The following is a 19085-nucleotide window of genomic DNA, read 5'->3' as shown; positions in this document are numbered from 1 at the left end:
TGTATCAGTACAATAAGAGAGGTCTTTAAGGTGTTTCGGATCCTTTATTGCCTGGGATGATCTGTAACCTAAGGGGGGAAGAAGGTGGTGCTTTGTCTTTGTCAGATACTGATCTGATATCACTCCCACTGCAGACCAACCCTCCAGGTGTCCTGGCTCTGCTGGATGAAGAGTGTTGGTTCCCCAAAGCTACTGACACATCCTTTGTGGAGAAACTAATGGCAGAACAAGGCAACCATCCCAAATTCCAGAAGCCCAAGCAACTCAAGGATAAAACTGAATTCTGTATAATGCACTATGCAGGAAAGGTACTGGACAGATTGAGCTTTTCTGACTTGGGGAATCTGGATTCTTTGATACCCAAATGGTAAAATAGAAACACTGCATGGATAAGGGGTGGGTTTAATTATGAAATGTGTATATTAAGTGCTTTAATTATATAAAATATGAAATAAGATTTGCAAAGCAGTCATGGTTGTGCTAAGCTCACAAGGAAAAAAAAATAACCAGCACTGAGGTTATTGAAAATCCAAGTAATCTGGATTCTTTTCTAGCAAGCAGACATTTTAAAAATGCTAGTATATGTGAGAATAAATACTCAACTCAGCTCTCAACCCTAGAAAGCTTTTCACATTATTGTTATTTGTATGATATTGTGTTAATACAGTGCCCTGTGTTCTTGGGCACTGCAGATTTCTTTATCAAGAGCAGATTTTTGACATAGAACTGTTCCCTGCAGGTTACCTACAATGCAACTGCCTGGCTAACAAAGAACATGGATCCACTAAATGACAATGTGACCTCTCTGCTGAACCAGTCTTCAGACAAATTTGTGGCAGACCTTTGGAAAGATGGTATGAATCACAACTCTAAATCAGTGATATGGTTCAAAGGGAGAAACTCCTACCAGAACTTTTTGACAGCCACCCCTTGCTGGCACAATTGTAAACATGATAAGCATAGAAGAGACTGAACTAAGAAACAAGAATAATGTGTTCTAAAGATATATTTATGGAACACTTCATCAGATAGTTTTAAGCACTATGAAAAGAATTCCTTACTTAATATAATTCAGCAACAGAATAAAAATTATTCATTACACTGTTATAATGTTCCTGAATATGTGATATTGTAGACCTCATTTAATACAGGTTATTGTTGGGTTTTATGAGTGAATGACTTTACACATTCTTCTCACAGAAGTCCTGCCCAGTTCTCTCCCATGATGTACAATCTGCTTGAGTTGAGGAAGTCTGAATGCTTATAAAAGACTTTGTCTTTAAAAAGTTTACATGGATCTGTAACACATATAGTACAGTATAAATATTTAATTCATGGATATAAACATGCATTCACACACCAGTAAGGTGGCTCTGAATTATCAAATAAGTGAGGGAGATGATTAGCTAGACTTTGAGAATCACTGGATAACAGATGGGAATCAAGAGCTGATGATGTTCCTGGTTCTGACACCAACCTACCAGCTGGATATTTAGCAGTAGGATTGTCTGTTTTAGAGCAAACAAAATCAAATATATCCTGGATATTCAATTGCTTCATTGTGTCACTAGTTAACAAAGATCCTCATTTCTATGTTTGACAGTAGTAGACTATTTACCCAGAAGGTCTTTTAGTACTTTTGTCAGAATGCTTCTACTGCATCAAAAACATATTAGTCCTCTTTGGCAAGTTGCAGTTTAACAATGCCAGTGACAGGTGTAATGTGAGGCAGGGACAGTTTATATCAGTTCCACTCACACTTTCTTTTCCATTTCAGTGGACCGTATAGTCGGGCTGGACCAAATGGCCAAGATGAGTGAAAGCTCATCACTCCCTAGTGCTTCAAAAACCAAGAAGGGCATGTTCCGTACTGTTGGACAACTCTACAAGGAGCAGCTGACTAAACTGATGACCACCTTAAGGAATACCAATCCCAACTTTGTCCGCTGCATCATTCCAAATCACGAAAAAAGGGTAAATTTCAAATGCTCAATCTTCACTCTCCTGGCACATTATTCCTGTTGAGCTCTCACTGCACACGACAGAGCTGTCTGAATATCTTCAAACATAGTTATATGGATGGTAACATTTCTGTAAATCTCTACTGTGCTAAAAATACCTTCTGTTCCCTTTTCAGTCTGGCAAACTCGATGCCCATTTAGTGCTGGAGCAGTTGCGCTGCAATGGTGTCCTGGAAGGTATCCGTATCTGCCGGCAGGGATTCCCCAACAGGATCGTCTTCCAGGAGTTCCGTCAGCGGTAGGAATCCCTCAGTCCTAACTCTGGCTTTACAAGTGGTTTAATACATGCAAACCATCTAACGTGTTTCGACCTCCCTAACATAAACATCTTTTGGCAGATACGAGATTCTCGCTGCAAGTGCTATTCCTAAAGGATTCATGGATGGGAAGCAGGCCTGCATACTCATGGTGAGGAAAGCATTTTCGATCCTATCAATAATTAGTTCTACGCTTCCTATGTAAAAGTGTTGAGACTAAAGAGAAGTGATTTTTAATACCCTAAACCTCAGCACTGGAGTTAACAAATATCCCTGTTTTCCCCCAGATCAAAGCACTGGAACTTGATCCCAACTTGTACAGAATTGGACAGAGTAAAATCTTCTTCAGAACTGGTGTTCTGGCTCACCTGGAAGAAGAGAGAGACCTGAAGATCACAGATGTCATTATCACCTTCCAAGCTATGTCCCGAGGCTACCTGGCAAGAAAGTAAGAATATGTACTAACAAAAAGAATGTCTTCTGCAGCAGAGTATCTACAGGGGCCTTTAGTTCTCCATATAACAAATTGAAGATATTAAAACATGATTTATTATTTGTATTGCATTAGAACTCGTGTCCAGTGAAGGACTCACATGCAGAACTAGATGTACACTTTGTCATCTGTGCCTACCTAGTGAGTGCAAACAGCCAAAACCAGAAGACTAAAGAAAACACCAGGCAGTTAACCAGAGTTATCACTTTCCTCAGGAAAGTACAGGCACTGTTTAAGCAACAGAAGAATTTGTGCCAGACTTCTCAAACCACGTGGCTACTCAGCAGACTCTCATGCCAGAGTTTATTTGTTTAATGTGTATATCTTGCAAACACTTTGTATTCTCAGACTGAACCAATTTGCTTTATGCTTTTAATCACAGGGCATTTGCCAAGAGGCAGCAACAGCTGACTGCAATGAAGGTTATCCAAAGAAATTGTGCTGCTTACCTGAAGCTGAGGAACTGGCAGTGGTGGAGACTGTTCACTAAAGTGAGTGACTGTTCACTAAAGTGAGTGGATAATGAGAACACAGAGTAAAACTGAATTTTCTGAACATGCAGAGTGATATAGCTGTGGGGAACACAGTAGCTCAGGAATTCCCTAACTGTGACACTAAACATCTTCCTCTCACTCATACAAATTAAGTCTATTTTCCTATTGAAAAGGCTCAGGTTTTTCAAGAACAGCCTTCAGTCTGGATTCAGAAAACTGTTCCTACCTCCATTGATAACATGGATAACATTGATAACTATCTCTGCAACCAGAAATAGGCAGTAACACACACCTGCATGGGCACATTGCCTTTCTATGCAGAGGTATCTTTTGTACATTATCAATGGATGAAAACAGGCCTGGAGCCATTCCAAAAGTGACACTATTGAAGGCAGAGGTGCTCACAAGGCTCCAAGAATTACCACAGAGATGGCCAAGAGCAGCACTGCTGAGGCTCACTGCTTTAAAGATGTTCACATCGAGCATGGCTGGACAGTATTTGTCCAGTCTTGAGCAATGACAGCACCACCACTACTGCCAGTCAGCCCAGCACCTTGAAGTACCATGCTCAGCCATATCAATACTGACAGGAAACATTCCTAAAAAAACCTTTCTATTTGCAGGTGAAACCACTGCTGCAAGTCACCCGCCAAGAGGAAGAAATGCAGGCCAAGGATGAAGAACTACAGAAAACTAAGGAAAGACAGCAAAAAGCAGAGAGCGAATTGAAGGAGCTGGAACAGAAACACTCGCAGGTAATTTACAGCTCTCAGCCTCTGGGAAACACTAGCCATTCTTTTACCATTTTCAGAAGCTATAATATATTATAATGAAGGTGTTTCTTTCCCTTGTACTCATGATTGTATTCACAGTGATGGTCCAGAACAAAAGTTCAGTACAGACAAACTTCCAGTTTCTTCATAAAGGCCCAAAATCCACACGAGAACGTGTGGTAGAGCTGCCTGCCTGTACCCCAGGACTGCCCAGTAAAACAACACAGTCCAAACCTTAACTTCCTATTTTATCTGCATAGCTTGTTGAAGAGAAGAACCTCCTTCAGGAGCAGCTTCAGGCAGAAACCGAACTGTATGCTGAGGCTGAAGAGATGAGAGTCCGTTTAGCTGCTAAGAAACAAGAGCTGGAAGAGATTCTGCATGAGATGGAAGCCAGAATTGAGGAAGAGGAGGAGCGCAGCCAGCAGCTGCAAGCAGAGAAGAAAAAGATGCAACAACAAATGCTGGTAAGGAGGGATAAGTGACAAATACAGACAATAACTTGGGTCTCACTGAGAAAAACCGAGACTGGCAAACCTCAGATCCTGCACAGCCCTCTGCAGAGGGCATGTCTATGCCACTGAAGTAAAAAAAAATCAACTGATGCTCTTTCTTCCAGAGTTCCCTTCTTCCCCACCTCAACTTTAAACAATCTTTTCTCTAAAAAAGTATTTTAACAAATCTTTCCTTCAGTGTCACCAAGTATTACGATTGTCTAGTTCTTAATAAAAACAACAAAGTCTACAACATACTCCACACACTGTAACAAACATGAAGTATTTCTTAATCTAAGTGGTATTTTTTCTCCAGAACTGATGTTTTGTGGATTTCTTTTTCTCCCTCAAAGGACCTTGAGGAACAGCTGGAAGCAGAAGAAGAAGCAAGGCAGAAACTGCAACTTGAAAAAGTAGCAGCAGATAGCAAGATAAAGAAAATGGAAGATGATATTCTGATAATGGAGGATCAGAATAACAAGCTAACCAAAGTGAGTGTTCTGGGTCCATTTTCTTACTCTGAAAACAATGAAAGTTGAGAGAACATCTTCTCTTGGGTTTCAACTAATTTCAACCAAACTTCATTATTAAAACTGGCAGTAAGCAAGTACTTTTTGAAAGAGAATGGTCCTGTGAACTGAGCCCTGTACTTACCAGCACAGGATCCTAATAGCAGCAGGTTAGAGAACATGGAATTCACAGACACCACTCCTCAGTTCCTCTGTAATCAAAAATTTGAAATGTATCACTACAGTCTCAAGAAATACAGCATAAAAAGACAGTTTCTTGGACATTTTTTGTAGGCAGAGAGTTGATTCATGATCACCAATGACAGACACTCTTGTTAACAGAAGTATTTTATTTTTCTTAAGGAAAGAAAACTCCTTGAGGAAAGAATAAGCGATCTAACAACAAATCTTGCAGAAGAAGAAGAAAAAGCCAAAAATCTTACAAAGCTCAAGAACAAACATGAATCTATGATTTCAGAACTTGAAGGTAACATAAGCAATAGTTTCTTAGGATTTTTTTTATTTGTTGGTGGTGGTTTTGTTGTTGCCTTGGCACAGAACAAAAAAAACCAATGAGAATATGGAGAGAACTTCTAAAAAATCTGTGGGGTGTTTTCCAAATTTCGTATGCTGAAACCACTCTGTACTTGAGAATCTCCAAAACCCCAGGGTGCACAAACAACTGATACATTTTATTTTTTACATAAAAAAGAGTAGAGAGAAAATTTGAGAAAAAAAATTAATGCTTCTTTTGGAGAAAGATAAATAAAGGAATCTCTAGGATGGCTAGAAATAAGGTATTGCATGTTGCTTGAAAAACACAGTAACTTGTAGTTAAATGTATGGCCACACTCGAGAACAGAACAATTTTTGCCTAAGTTCAAGATCAGACTAAGGCCTCCTTTCACTACCACGCTCCGGTGACCAAAATCCTTCATTTTTCAGTGCGGCTGAAGAAGGAAGAGAAGAGCAGACAGGAACTGGATAAAGTTAAGAGGAAGTTGGAAGGGGAGGCAAATGATCTACATGAGCAGATTGCAGAGCTCCAGGCACAAATTGCTGACCTGAAGGCACAACTAGCCAAGAAGGAGGAAGAGCTGCAGGCTGCTCTAGCCAGGTATTCACTCTTGAGCCTGCAGACAGTTGAAAGCCCAGGCTGGAACTTGTCTTGTCCCTTCTCAGACAGTGAGAAGCTGCAGCCATGAATCTCATTTCTCAGTTCATCCTCCATGTGTGCTTCCCCATTTTCCAAATTTCATTTTGCAAAACATAATTACACTATTATTATTATTATAATCTTATCTCCTGGCATCAATGAAAACTCCTCTTCACACAGGCAACGGCAATGCTGTCACGTAAACAACAAAATGTAACAAAATACTTCATTGGCAAAAGGCAGAAATTAATGAAGAGTCTGACCTTGATCCACTCCAGAATCTCAGTGGATTTTCTGTATAAATTTAAGAGTAAAAACACTCAACCAAAACATTTGCTGAATCAGCTGATCAGCATCTCCAGCCATTGTGTCCCAGTAAAGCACAGCTGTGAGATCCTTCTTTTATCAGTCCCCTCGCCCCTTTTGCTTTGGTACTTTCTTTCACAGAGACTATAAACCTTTAATCTCTGTATACTGACTCCCTCGAAGTGAAATTATTATTATTATTTTTGAATTTACAAAATTAAATACTCTCTTTTCAAAAAGGCTGGAAGATGAAACTAGTCAGAAGAACAACGCCCTCAAGAAGATCCGTGAATTGGAATCTATCATCTCTGATCTCCAGGAAGACTTGGAGTCTGAGAGAAATGCAAGAAACAAAGCAGAAAAACAGAAGAGAGACCTAGGTGAAGAGCTGGAGGCTCTTAAGACAGAGCTTGAGGATACTTTGGATACCACAGCCACCCAGCAAGAGCTCAGGTATGGAGATGTAGCACACGGGGCAAAAAGAAATGTCCCCAAGCTCAGTACAGTGCTGCCCAGTGGCTGTGCAGCAGTGCTATTTTCCCAGTGGCTGTGCAGCAGTGCTATTTTCCCAGTGGCTGTGCAGCAGTGCTATTTTCCCAGTCACTGCAACTGTCTGCTGCTGCTCCATTTATGTGTGTTACCTTCCAGAGCAAAGCGGGAACAAGAGGTCACAGTGCTGAAGAGAGCCCTGGAGGAGGAGACTCGAACTCATGAAGCCCAGGTCCAGGAGATGAGGCAAAAGCACACTCAAGCTGTGGAAGAGCTAACAGAGCAGCTGGAACAATTCAAACGGGTAAACAGAAATCCATCTTGCTGAAAACTATCTACGGGATAACACATTTTCCTTTTATAAATCATCTTTCTTCACTTCATGCTTGTAGGCTAAAGCAAACTTGGATAAGACCAAACAGTCACTGGAGAAAGACAATGCTGATCTGGCTAATGAAGTCAGGAGCCTGAATCAGGCCAAGCAAGATGTGGAGCACAAGAAGAAGAAGCTGGAAGTACAGCTGCAAGAGCTACAGTCCAAATACACTGAGGGAGAGCGTGTTCGGACAGAACTCAATGAAAAAGTTCATAAATTACAGGTAGGAAGAACCTTGACATTTTGCTGTGGCACCCTGGGACTGAAAAGACCAGTTTATACTGTTCTGTGAGGGTGGATCTGGAGGAAACCTGGCCCTGCAGCCGAAATGCTCATTTTTTTGTCACCTGTAGGGTTCCTACCTTAAACTCCTACCTCAGTTATCACACAGTTAATCAACTGTAACATTCCATCTCAGGGAACTGAGAGCTTTCACTCTCATCATCGCTCTGTACACACTGCAGTTTGTAATGTCCTCACTGATTCAGTGATCATGATGCATATCCTACAGAGTTTATTCTGTTTGATCATTTTTGGGTGGTGGGGAAAATTGGTAGGAATTTGGCCTCTAGTAAAGGATTAAGACAGCTATAAAACACATAAGAGGTGCTCAGAACTTTGACAATGAAAGGAGAATGCTCACTTATCTACAGTCTTAGAAATAACTAAAGGTTATTTGGTAGATGTTTAATGTCCAGCTACACTAATCAAGCTTATTGTTACATTTTGTTCATAGCTGCAGTAAGCTTTCATTATTTTAAGCTGGGGATAAATAAGAAAATATAATCAAAATGCATCTCCTTCTGTCAAACTTGTGAAGGGGAAGGAAAATCCATCAAAAATCCCCATTTTCCTTTGCAGTTCATTGCAAGGAACATACTATTATTGCTTTATGAATGTGATTAGGTTTGATAAATAGTAATGAAATACTAAGGTAAACTAGACAAAAAGGGCATTAGGCCTTAATACACAAGTCACAAAGACAACATGCAGACACTGCATAGTCTGTGTGTAGAATTTAGTTCCAGAGGAATTAAATCCCACATATTGTCCAGAAATATTATGGTAAAACTGTGAATTGCAGTTAAGCCAGAAACTGTCAGTGCTTGAGGCAACCCAGAGGCATAGGAGAAGATTCAGATCGTGTTCAAACTTCAGATTTCAAACAAAAGCAAGCAAACTGAAGTTTGGAGGAAGATTCTGAAGTTGTGCAAAATAACTGAGTTTATTCTCTGTGGTGTCTCACAGGTGGAGGTTGAAAATGTTACCAGTTTGCTCAATGAAGCAGAAAGCAAGAATATCAAACTGACCAAAGATGTTGCAGCCTTGGGATCTCAGCTACAAGATACACAGGTAAACTTGAATCCAAGAACAGCTCACCTACAATGTTTATAAAATTCACTATAAAAAGACCTAAACTAACCACTGTACTGCCAACTGATGTGGTGACTGCAGGAGCTGCTTCAGGAAGAAACGCGGCAGAAGCTGAATGTGTCTACCAAGCTTCGTCAGCTGGAGGATGAGAAGAACAGCTTGCAAGAGCAGTTGGATGAAGAAGTAGAAGCAAAACAAAATCTGGAGAGACATATTTCAACACTGACGATACAGGTATCAGTGCCATAGCTAAATCATTAGCTCCATCACTGAGTTTTGTCAGTAATTGCAGAGGATCTGTAGCATTATCCTGGCACAGCATGTGGACCTTCAGGGAACTAGTGCTGTTAGCCCAGAAGGCATCAGTGAAGCTCCCCAGTAAGGGCAGCAGCCTCCCTCTCCTTCAAAGAGTGATCTCTAGGACAGGTACAAATGCAAGATAGCTCCAAAGATAGTCTTGCACACAAGGCCTGTATGTGCATACGAGGTCTGTGCTCTGCCTCATTTTATGAAGGCTGGGTGATGGGTCACTGGCTTCAAAAAGGGTCAAATTTGATAAGCTCTCCAGGTCTTAGTTGTGTCCTGGCCAAGTTTTGTCTCTCTGCCAAGTTTTGTCACTGCTACAAAGATGTGTCCTTTGAATTCAAATTTCAGCTCTCTGACTCCAAGAAGAAGATACAGGAATTTACCACCACAGTAGAATTCATGGAAGAAGGCAAAAAGAAACTTCAGAAGGAAATTGAAAGCCTCACACAACAGTATGAGGAAAAGGCTGCTTCTTATGACAAACTGGAAAAAACCAAAAACAGACTCCAGCAGGAGCTGGATGATCTGGTGGTGGACTTGGACAACCAGCGTCAGCTGGTCTCCAACCTGGAGAAGAAACAGAAGAAGTTTGATCAGGTATGGATTTAAGATTCTCCCTCGCTGTGTTATCACCTAACTTCTCTGGAACTCACAGAGTGTCCACTGGTTTAGTGAAAAGGGACAAAAAATAAACTAAATTTTAATTACACACACACTGGTTAATTTTGTATTTATATGCCTTTATCAAAAGCAGAGATCCTTCTCTGTCATTAACAACTGACAAGACACCTGCAATAGAAAAACCTTTTTACTAATGACTTCCTGTATTGGCACTACCTTTTCACAGATGCTAGCAGAAGAGAAAAACATCTCTTCAAAATATGCAGATGAAAGGGACAGAGCAGAAGCTGAAGCAAGAGAAAAGGAAACAAAGGCTTTGTCACTGGCCCGAGCACTTGAAGAGGCTTTGGAAGCCAAAGAAGAACTGGAGAGAACAAACAAAATGCTGAAAGCTGAAATGGAAGATCTTGTCAGCTCCAAAGATGATGTTGGCAAGAACGTAAGTTTTGGTCTTAGAACAATATCCACAACAATAACTTAAAATAGAAGCTAAAAAAGAGATCATTGTTTTCAGTGTGGGAAATTCTCTGTAGCAATCAAATCCATTCAGCAAGATCAGATATTTCATACAGAACTCAAGGATTATTCCTTTTGTGTCCAAATTTTCAAGGGACTTAGCAAAGTAACCATAAGCTATCTTTCTTTTTAACATAATTTCAAGCATGAAGAAGATTCTTATTGATTTCTAAGACTGAAAAAAATAAAGAGATTGTAAATAATTTACTAGTTTATTACATAGCTTTGAAATTGTAAACTCTGCAAATCTGATTTTACTAGTTATATTTGCCACCTGCCTAACATTCAGTCATACAACTGCAGCAAATTTCCACTGATGCATTGCCAATCACTTCTTTTATACAGGGATATGATTATATTACTTGCAATACTAAATAAATTAAATTATTATATTTGACTAGATTAAAAATGGAATAAAGAGAATCTCTGGTTATTTTAAGACCGATTTGCAAGTGTACAAAAAAATGTTAATTTACCATTTTCAGTGCAAATTAGTTCATTCGTTGTTCACAGCTGATAATTCCAAATGTGGCCTATACTGCAGGTAGACTGCATTTAACTAGAATTATTTTTATTTCTTATAATGTGTCTATTAAATTCTCTTTGCTTGAAAGGTGCATGAATTGGAGAAATCTAAACGGACCCTTGAACAGCAAGTAGAAGAGATGAAGACACAATTAGAAGAGCTAGAGGATGAGTTACAGGCTGCTGAAGATGCCAAACTCAGGCTGGAGGTTAACATGCAGGCTTTGAAAGGCCAGTTTGAAAGAGATTTACAAGCCAGAGATGAACAGAATGAGGAGAAGAAAAGACAACTCCTTAAACAGGTACCATTCCCTATTCTTGCTGTTGTAAATATCTAATCAAGTCCCCAGCCTCATGCCATTATTAAAACCTTACTATAATGAGAAGAAAACATATTGCCTTGTGCTTGGTAATTAAAAAAAAACCCAGTTATTATACTGAAAAAGGCAGGAGTTTTTTTTCTGTTTCTGTAGCAGGTGCACAATTGCCAACTGATTTAGCAATTAAACTCTACAACCAATATAGTATAAATCATACCAATTGATTTTTCTGACACAGTCAGAATCACTTCCCCTATGTTCTCAGTGCAAGTCAAAAAAGACAGCTTCTAATATATCTGCCTTCCCAAGGTACACTGAATGGATACAAAAGCATTGGAGATGAAAATAGACAGGATAGAACTTGTATAGAAGTGTTGTGACAGCAAGGACAACTGCTGTAGTCATCATCTTGTAACATACACACCTCCATGAATACAGAACCCAAATTGCTGACTTCTTTGAAAAATCTGTAATTTTGGGACAAAATGGAAATCTATCTTAACTGCCAGGGAAATCAGTTAACAGAGATATGGGGTCTGTATATACTATTCAGACATACACAGAGTTTTTAAAAGGGCTCAAGGACTTTCCTAAACTGATCTCATTTTCTTTAATGATCAGCTCCATGAATATGAAACGGAACTGGAAGACGAGCGGAAGCAACGTGCCCTGGCAGCTGCTGCCAAAAAGAAGCTGGAGATGGATGTTAAAGACCTGGAAAGCCAAGCTGACTCTGCTAACAAAGGTCGGGAAGAAGCCATCAAACAACTTCGCAAACTACAGGTATCTAAGCCCACAAATAGAGTTTTTCCCACTGCTGTGTTTTGAACAGTCACAATACAAAAGTTAGGTGACATCTGTGAACTTGATGCCTACTACAGTTGGTTGGTTAGAGGTGGAATTTTAACTAGACTCCCACATTCAAATATCTGTATTTTGACAGTCAGTTTGAATGACAATGGAAAATTCCACAGGGCAAATAATTAGAATCTTAAATTTCATCATTGCAGAGCGCTTCCAAAATTCTCTATCCAACATTCATCTGCTATTTACCTACATGAAGGAAAACAAAGATTCCCATGTAGAGAAAGGGTTACAAGACAAAATGGACAATAGGCATTATAAAAGATGCAGTGTGGAAGTCAATGCATTGCCCTTCTTGCCATATCATTTCAGACCTTTCCAACATGTGCTAGCTGATCTCTCAAGAAAATACCATTTAAGCAGCATTATGACAGTGTAAACGCGTATGTGTTCTGTTCCATCCAAATTTCTGTCTACTGAAATAGTAATAAATCTGTTATTCTTTTCAACAAGGCTCAGATGAAGGACTACCAAAGAGAGCTGGATGATGCACGGGCTGCCAGAGAAGAAATATTTGCTACAGCCAGAGAAAATGAGAAGAAAGCAAAGAGCCTGGAAGCAGAACTCTTGCAGCTTCAGGAGGTAAAGTAGGAAACTTAAAGCAGTATGAAGGAGACTACACATGACCTCCAGTAGCAAAACAGAACTGCAGTGAAATAATCTAACAGCTATCAGGGACTGAAAGCTGTAAGCAGCACTTGTAACAAGTTCCATGTGCTCCATGTACTCCACTAAAGTTGTTGGATCTACATCTGAGCACAGTCAGATTAAGCTGAAAAAAATCACCTTGGAGAAAGGCAAAGATCCAACACAAATTGTTTTCAATAGCTATAAATTCCTGAAGTCTTGTTAGTGCTATTATTCCTACATGTATTAAATGGCAATCTTGTGACTAAAACCAATAAAATAGAAACCAGCTGACAGGCTGGATAAAGTGTATTTCTTTGCACTTCCCTAGGATTTATGATATGACAAGAATTTATTCTGTTAACAAGACAACCCATCAGTTTTAGAAAGTTTACAGTCCTTTGTGTCATGCTGTAACTGAACATTTACTTGCTCATTTCTTTACTGTGCTGCCTTTCCCTTTTCTCCCAGGACCTGGCTGCTGCAGAGAGAGCTCGCAAACAAGCAGATCTGGAGAAAGAAGAGATGGCAGAGGAACTTCGAAGCGCTTCCTCCGGAAGGTAGGGATACACTGAATCATGCACTAGGCTCTAAACATGTTACTGAATATCACGTGGCTGCCAAGAGAAGTTATGTTCATTTCCCAACAGCCATCTGGTCTTGACAACAAAACAGGCACACATCTGACTGGTTTCACTGAAATATCTAGTTTTCTTTATGAATTACTGGCAATTCATAAAAGAACAGAGCCATAACTACACACTCTTTAAACTTAAACTTACAGGGCGAGCCTTCAGGATGAGAAACGGCGCCTGGAAGCAAGAATTGCCCAACTGGAGGAAGAGCTGGAAGAGGAGCAGAGCAACATAGACGCAATGGGTGATCGCATGAGGAAAGCAGTGCAGCAGGTAGGGCTTGTTTCAGCACATGGCACTTTCTGTTCATATCCCAGCAAAAGCTATTTGTGCTTCTGAATATCCAGAGAATTGCCACCCCAAATTGCCACCTGTCATTTCTCTGAAAGCATGCAAGACTTCTGACAGCACCCCTTCTCACCTTGCAGGCAGAGCAGCTGAACAATGAGCTGGCAACAGAGCGCCAAACTGCACAGAAGAACGAAAACGCTCGGCAGCAACTGGAGAGACAGAACAAAGAGCTAAAGAGTAAGCTGCAGGAGATGGAGGGAGCTGTGAAGAACAAATTCAAAGCTACAATTGCTGCTCTGGAGGCCAAAATTGCTTCTCTCGAAGAGCAATTGGAACAGGAAGCCAGGTACTGATCTCCTGAGGGCACAGCTGTTCATTTATTGCTCCAGGTAATGACACAGAAAGTAAACAAAGGTGAACAGGATTTGTGTCATCAGGCTCTCAGTGCCATTAAGGCTTGGTAAAGTCTCTTCCTCACTTAACATTTCTGAAACAATGGCAAGTAACTGGAGTTGTTACAGTTTTTGATTAAGAATCATTTTATTGGTGGAAAGTTCTACTGGTATCAAAGGCAAGGATCCGCTCTCCTGAATTTTAGAGTATTTGCCCCATGACCCTGCCAGGTTAATTACCATAACGTTGTGCCACTTGTAGGATTATTCTTCAAGGAAATCACCATGTGTTTCAGCACAGATCTCCTGGAGCACCTCTAGCATAGAGCAAAGACAGATACTTGTTTTGATCTGAAGAATGTGGCCTTTAAGTTTTCCTCAGAATTCACCTGTTAAATTAGGCAAGGCCTTTAACTTATGGGTCCATGGTGCCAGTTTCATGAGCAACAAGTCTGAGGCAGGTGAAGACTCTACAGACCTTGCAGATAACCACATGTGCCCTGTCCCTTGCAGAGAGAAGCAGGCTGCGGCCAAGACGTTGCGCCAGAAGGACAAGAAGCTGAAGGACGCGCTGCTGCAGGTGGAGGACGAGAGAAAGCAGGCGGAGCAGTACAAAGACCAGGTATCAGAATGTCTCTTAGTCTTGGGCACAAGAATTTTCAGGTTTTACTCTAAGAAAGGAAGATTCCAACCCTTTCAGTGGAAAAATTTTTTCAGGTTTTACCCTAAGAAAGGAAGATTCCACATTCTGCCTCAAACAAATGCCTCTCTGGAAAGCAGACTGTTTGTCTGGATTCTGTGCTGGGAGAGCTGTACAGCCCTTATATATATACATATGGGACAATATAATTCTTCTTCCATGCTACATCCAATGCCAAAGCACTAGTCTTTGTCAATCAGCCAGCTGCAACAGTCTGACTGCACAGTGATATAGGATTGTGCACAACACCCTTATCAGTGTATAAATGGAAATGCTGAACACATTTTATTTTAAAATTTTAGCTTTACCTAAAGCACATCAACCTGCAAACCAGAAAAGCAGAGGTAGGACTGTGCAGCAAAAGAAGCAACAAGTAGTGTCTGAATACAATATCTACCAGCAAAATGAACTCCCACAAAGCAAAGTTATTCTAAGATTTTAAGCCTCCATCTTTGATTTGGATCTTGTTTCAGTCAAACTCTCAATAGAAGCATGAAATTAAAATGAGGAATGTAAAGCTATTGGATCTGTTTTAAATTAAAGCATTACTCTAAAATTTCCCTTTAGGCCGAGAAGGGCAATGCACGACTCAAGCAGCTGAAAAGGCAGCTGGAGGAGGCTGAGGAAGAGTCTCAGCGGATCAACGCAAACCGCAGGAAGCTGCAGAGGGAGCTGGATGAAGCCACGGAGAGTAACGAAGCCCTGGGCCGAGAGGTTACAGCACTGAAGAGCAAGCTCAGGTAGAGTAGCCCTAGTAGTGGGTAGCCCTTCCCACTCACTGACAGCCTTGAAATTTAGAACTAAACTACAGAAGGGAAAAAAAAACCTGTCAGGTAAAGAACAGACACTGATGATGCTGCACAATTACTCACTCCTTGTATTAGCTTGGCAGACAGAACCAAAGGCCAAAGTCAGAAGTGAAGTGCATTTCTTACACTGCAGCAGATTTCAGCTGTGAGATGAACAACTGTGACATCATGGCACAGGCCTTACTCTTTTCTAATCAAAATTCCTGCTGGCTTAAATCAGAACAGAATTAGGCTTGGTTGCTTTTTGAAAACACTCTTTATATGATGGCTGTATCTATATGTACAGAAGCAGTCACAAAAGGGTAGAAATGCTTGTGCTTTTCACACTTTCACACATGCACAACTCACACACAACACCCATCAACAGTGTTAAGACAACATCAGAGCTGTCAAAAGACAAAACATACTAAATTATTCTTATTCCAAAGTCTCTGTGGACTTCCTCATAAAGGGATTCAGTGTCCTCATACCAAGGAAAAGATCAAAATGTCCCTTTGTTTTTTCTTGTTAAAACTGACTGGGAAAAAGATAAAGTTGTGATCAGTCAGCTACAAACCCGAACTCTCCTGTACTCACTGGGTTTGAAAACACCAGCTCACGGAAATAAAGAGGCTGACTTGAGCTATAAAGAAATTAATCTATCTGCATCATTTTACCATAAAATTTTGCCTTCTACCTAAGCCCAACAATATGTCAGATGAAAAAAAAAGCACCTGTCTAGTTGTGTTCTCGAAGTAGTTTGCCAGTGTGTTTACCAGTAACATGCTCCAGATGGGGATTCCCTTCCAAGTGAAGTTATGGATGTGGTTCCATTAGCACCACCTTGGGTAGTACATGCTCCTGGCTGCCTTACGAAGCAGGGGCTGTGTCCAGCCCTTTCTACATAGAACACCATAAGGCTTATTTTTGTTTTATCTAAATGTAATGTAATTGGCTGTAATGTACTTTGTTTAATTATTTAAAAGTAATTACCTACCTCTGATCATGACCATGTGCTTAGTATAACTGCCCGGGACTCTCTATCTCTGTTTCAGAGGGACACAGGAACCTTCGCATGACTAAGCAGGTACCATGCCTTCAACTTTGCAGCTAGCTTGTATTGCACAAATTTCCATTTTCTTTGGCCCTGGTTAAAATTATGTGAGGTTTCTGCAAACTGTGAAGGCTTGGATATCTTGGCATTAATCTGTTTTATCAAAAGAGACAAATATTACAATAATCTAGCTGCCATCAGCTGTTCATCAGTGATACATCTTTCTTACAAGTAGGTTATGTACTGACATAGACTTACCAATGTTGCATTCTCACAAGCTCTACCAACAGAGTACCTAATGAAGGACTCTGACTTTTTCTGCATGAAAATGTTTTGGGTTTTGGTTTTGTTTTTTTTTTTGCACATCATCTTTGTGTGCTGCCGCGAAGATTAAATTTTTTCAAATAAAATACACCATTGATTAGTAAAATTGATTAAAAGGACTAATGAATATGAAGTGTCACAGCATGTCACTAGAATTTCACAGTATTTTTTATGCATACTGTAATGCTGACTCTAAGGTAAGAGTCCATCTAATTCACCTGAGATTTGGGAAGACCTTACTTGCATGTGATTTGTCACACACCACACAATCACAGACAGAAGAGAAAGTCTTGCCTTTCGTTACATAGCACTCTGTGCCTGTATTGCTTACAAAGAGCTATTACTCAAGCTTTTAGAGCTGTTTTCCAGACATTACATTGTTTGTCTACTGTTATTAAAACATGGAGCACGGACACAGAAAGTAAAGCTGACACTGTAACCTAACACAGCACTATATTACACTCTCTGGAGATAGGAATACCTGCTGCTGCAAAAATTAAAGAGCTATTGCCTTGTAATATTTGTATATTTTCTATTTTACATTTGCTGGATTTTGCTGTGAATACACAAATATTTAAAGATGATGTCTTGTCCTTGCATGTGCCTTTTAGTCAGCCTGATATTTCCAGTTAGACTGTTATTCAAGCACTATTCCAGAAGCACTTGTTCAAAGGCAGATTAAATACAGAGGTGCTAAGCAAACACTGATGCTTAAGGCTTGTCTCAGCTCTATGCATTATTCTAAAGGTACTAATGCAAATGACCACATGAATATTATCAAACACATAAACCTGTTTAAGAGGAACAAATATAAACAAAAAGTGTTTATCCAGAGGGCCAATACCAGTTTAAATAACTGGTAAGTTTATGCATACTGCACCAGTTTGTTAATAAGTAGTTAGTGTGTGATAAGAAGTTCACTTTGTAGCCAAAACTGCAGTGCACAATTTGGCTGGACTCTTGCTGTTGTTGTCCCCAGACCCACGTTCTCTTATAGCACTTCAGTGAATTACTGCAGCACAAAGAGAGTTATCTTACAAATGACTCATAAGTAACTGAGTCCAGATAGCACAAGTCCAAGGGGGAAAGAGCTCTTCCTTTATTAAAAAGAATTAATGCATTGACTGACCTAATTAGAACCTTCTTGCTAAACAATAATAACAAATATTTGCTGCCATAAAATAGCAGACACTGCTGTTAGACTCTGCCAAGCACACACCAGGGTAAAAGTAATATACCCTTGTGTTCAATACATGCCATCAGCACCAGAACAACTATGGTTAACCAACAGCAGACCTTAAAGGAAGCTTTATTATCCAGCTAATTGTGCTGCTTACACTGAAGTTTAAGGACAGAATTGTGGAAAATAAACTACATGTCATATTTCTACCTTGGAAACACAGATTCATGCCTCTGAAATGAGTTAGTCCAGCCAGTGATCCTACCCACTTTCCTCATATGGAAGATTGAGCTTTAGACTTAAATATCTGCTTCAGGAAGGACACTGGCTTAGTCTTTTGCAAGGACAAGACAAGCCTTTAAATATTTATGCATGATTGCTGTACCCAAAAGTGTAGTCTCAGATATATTTAACACCAAATTAGTAATTCTGGCACAGCATTCAGTGATCATGAATTTCTTTTATTGCTTATGTCTGTGGTCTCAAGCCTTTACAAAGCTTTGCTTAATGAGGGGCAAGTGAGAGGCCATATCACAAAACTGAAGCTTTGTAGCACAGTAGCAACGGAGGCCAAGAAGAGGCAAATCCATCCTCTGTCTCACTTGCTCACACCTCCCCAAAAAATTAACCTTGAGGACCAAAGTGTCCCTGCCTTGGGACGTGGCTATGAAATATATGGGGATGGGAGGGAGATGGGAGAGGAAAAAGGGGGTAACGTGGGAAAAAGCATCTTCTGTGAGACACGTGCACTGCTAAGCATCAGCACCTTGTTTGGGTTACAAACACACTTCCAAAGCAGTGATGGTTTCCTCTCTCCACTGGAAAAAACACTGGAGGTACTCACAACCTAGGATGTCATACCTGTCAAAGCACCTGTGGTGCTCTGACCAGTGCAGTCTTTGCAGAGAAGAACTGTGGGCTCAAAAATGCCTGTGGACACCCACAGCACTGCTCCAATCCCAGGGTCAGGGCTTTCAGCAACTGGGGGGCTTACCCAGACTGCAGGGCAGAAATGCAGTACAAGTCTGCTCTCTCTCCCTCTCTTCCAGAGGGACAGGAGGGACACTGCCCTGCTGTTGTGGAGCACCTTTTTCCATTCTTTCCAAGCACAATCAGTTGCAGTCCCAATAGGGGAAGACAGTGAAATGAAGGGAAGAGTAGGGGGGATTTGGGGCAGATGAGAACAAGAACACAAGCACA

At 40.4% G+C, this 19085-nt stretch overlaps 1 protein-coding gene across 4 annotated transcripts in view; it reads left to right on the top strand.

Moving 5' to 3' along the window:
• The window catches only part of MYH11 (myosin heavy chain 11), a 56831-nt gene that overhangs the window by 36817 nt on the left and 929 nt on the right, over positions 1 to 19085 (top strand). For 2 of the 4 annotated variants that reach the window (XM_064672880.1, XM_064672879.1), the window contains 27 exons: positions 135 to 308; positions 740 to 854; positions 1778 to 1974; positions 2138 to 2259; positions 2360 to 2429; positions 2566 to 2726; positions 3154 to 3262; positions 3889 to 4020; positions 4299 to 4505; positions 4886 to 5023; positions 5405 to 5528; positions 5987 to 6158; positions 6744 to 6956; positions 7152 to 7296; positions 7385 to 7591; positions 8617 to 8721; positions 8824 to 8976; positions 9397 to 9645; positions 9896 to 10108; positions 10800 to 11012; positions 11652 to 11813; positions 12348 to 12476; positions 12993 to 13081; positions 13306 to 13429; positions 13585 to 13793; positions 14353 to 14461; positions 15107 to 15279. In XM_064672880.1, coding sequence (XP_064528950.1) covers positions 135 to 308; positions 740 to 854; positions 1778 to 1974; positions 2138 to 2259; positions 2360 to 2429; positions 2566 to 2726; positions 3154 to 3262; positions 3889 to 4020; positions 4299 to 4505; positions 4886 to 5023; positions 5405 to 5528; positions 5987 to 6158; positions 6744 to 6956; positions 7152 to 7296; positions 7385 to 7591; positions 8617 to 8721; positions 8824 to 8976; positions 9397 to 9645; positions 9896 to 10108; positions 10800 to 11012; positions 11652 to 11813; positions 12348 to 12476; positions 12993 to 13081; positions 13306 to 13429; positions 13585 to 13793; positions 14353 to 14461; positions 15107 to 15279 — 4214 coding nt within the window. Of the gene's footprint in view, positions 1 to 134; positions 309 to 739; positions 855 to 1777; positions 1975 to 2137; positions 2260 to 2359; positions 2430 to 2565; positions 2727 to 3153; positions 3263 to 3888; positions 4021 to 4298; positions 4506 to 4885; positions 5024 to 5404; positions 5529 to 5986; positions 6159 to 6743; positions 6957 to 7151; positions 7297 to 7384; positions 7592 to 8616; positions 8722 to 8823; positions 8977 to 9396; positions 9646 to 9895; positions 10109 to 10799; positions 11013 to 11651; positions 11814 to 12347; positions 12477 to 12992; positions 13082 to 13305; positions 13430 to 13584; positions 13794 to 14352; positions 14462 to 15106; positions 15280 to 16382; positions 16415 to 19085 lie in introns of all 4 variants that reach the window. The other 2 variants (XM_064672881.1, XM_064672882.1) reach the window with 2 other exon arrangements.

Source organism: Pseudopipra pipra, chromosome 16 (assembly GCF_036250125.1).
Source record: "Pseudopipra pipra isolate bDixPip1 chromosome 16, bDixPip1.hap1, whole genome shotgun sequence".
Taxonomy (NCBI): Eukaryota; Metazoa; Chordata; class Aves; order Passeriformes; family Pipridae; genus Pseudopipra; species Pseudopipra pipra.
The sequence above is the reverse complement of the archived record's forward strand: the minus strand, read 5'-3'. Positions and strand labels throughout refer to the sequence as shown.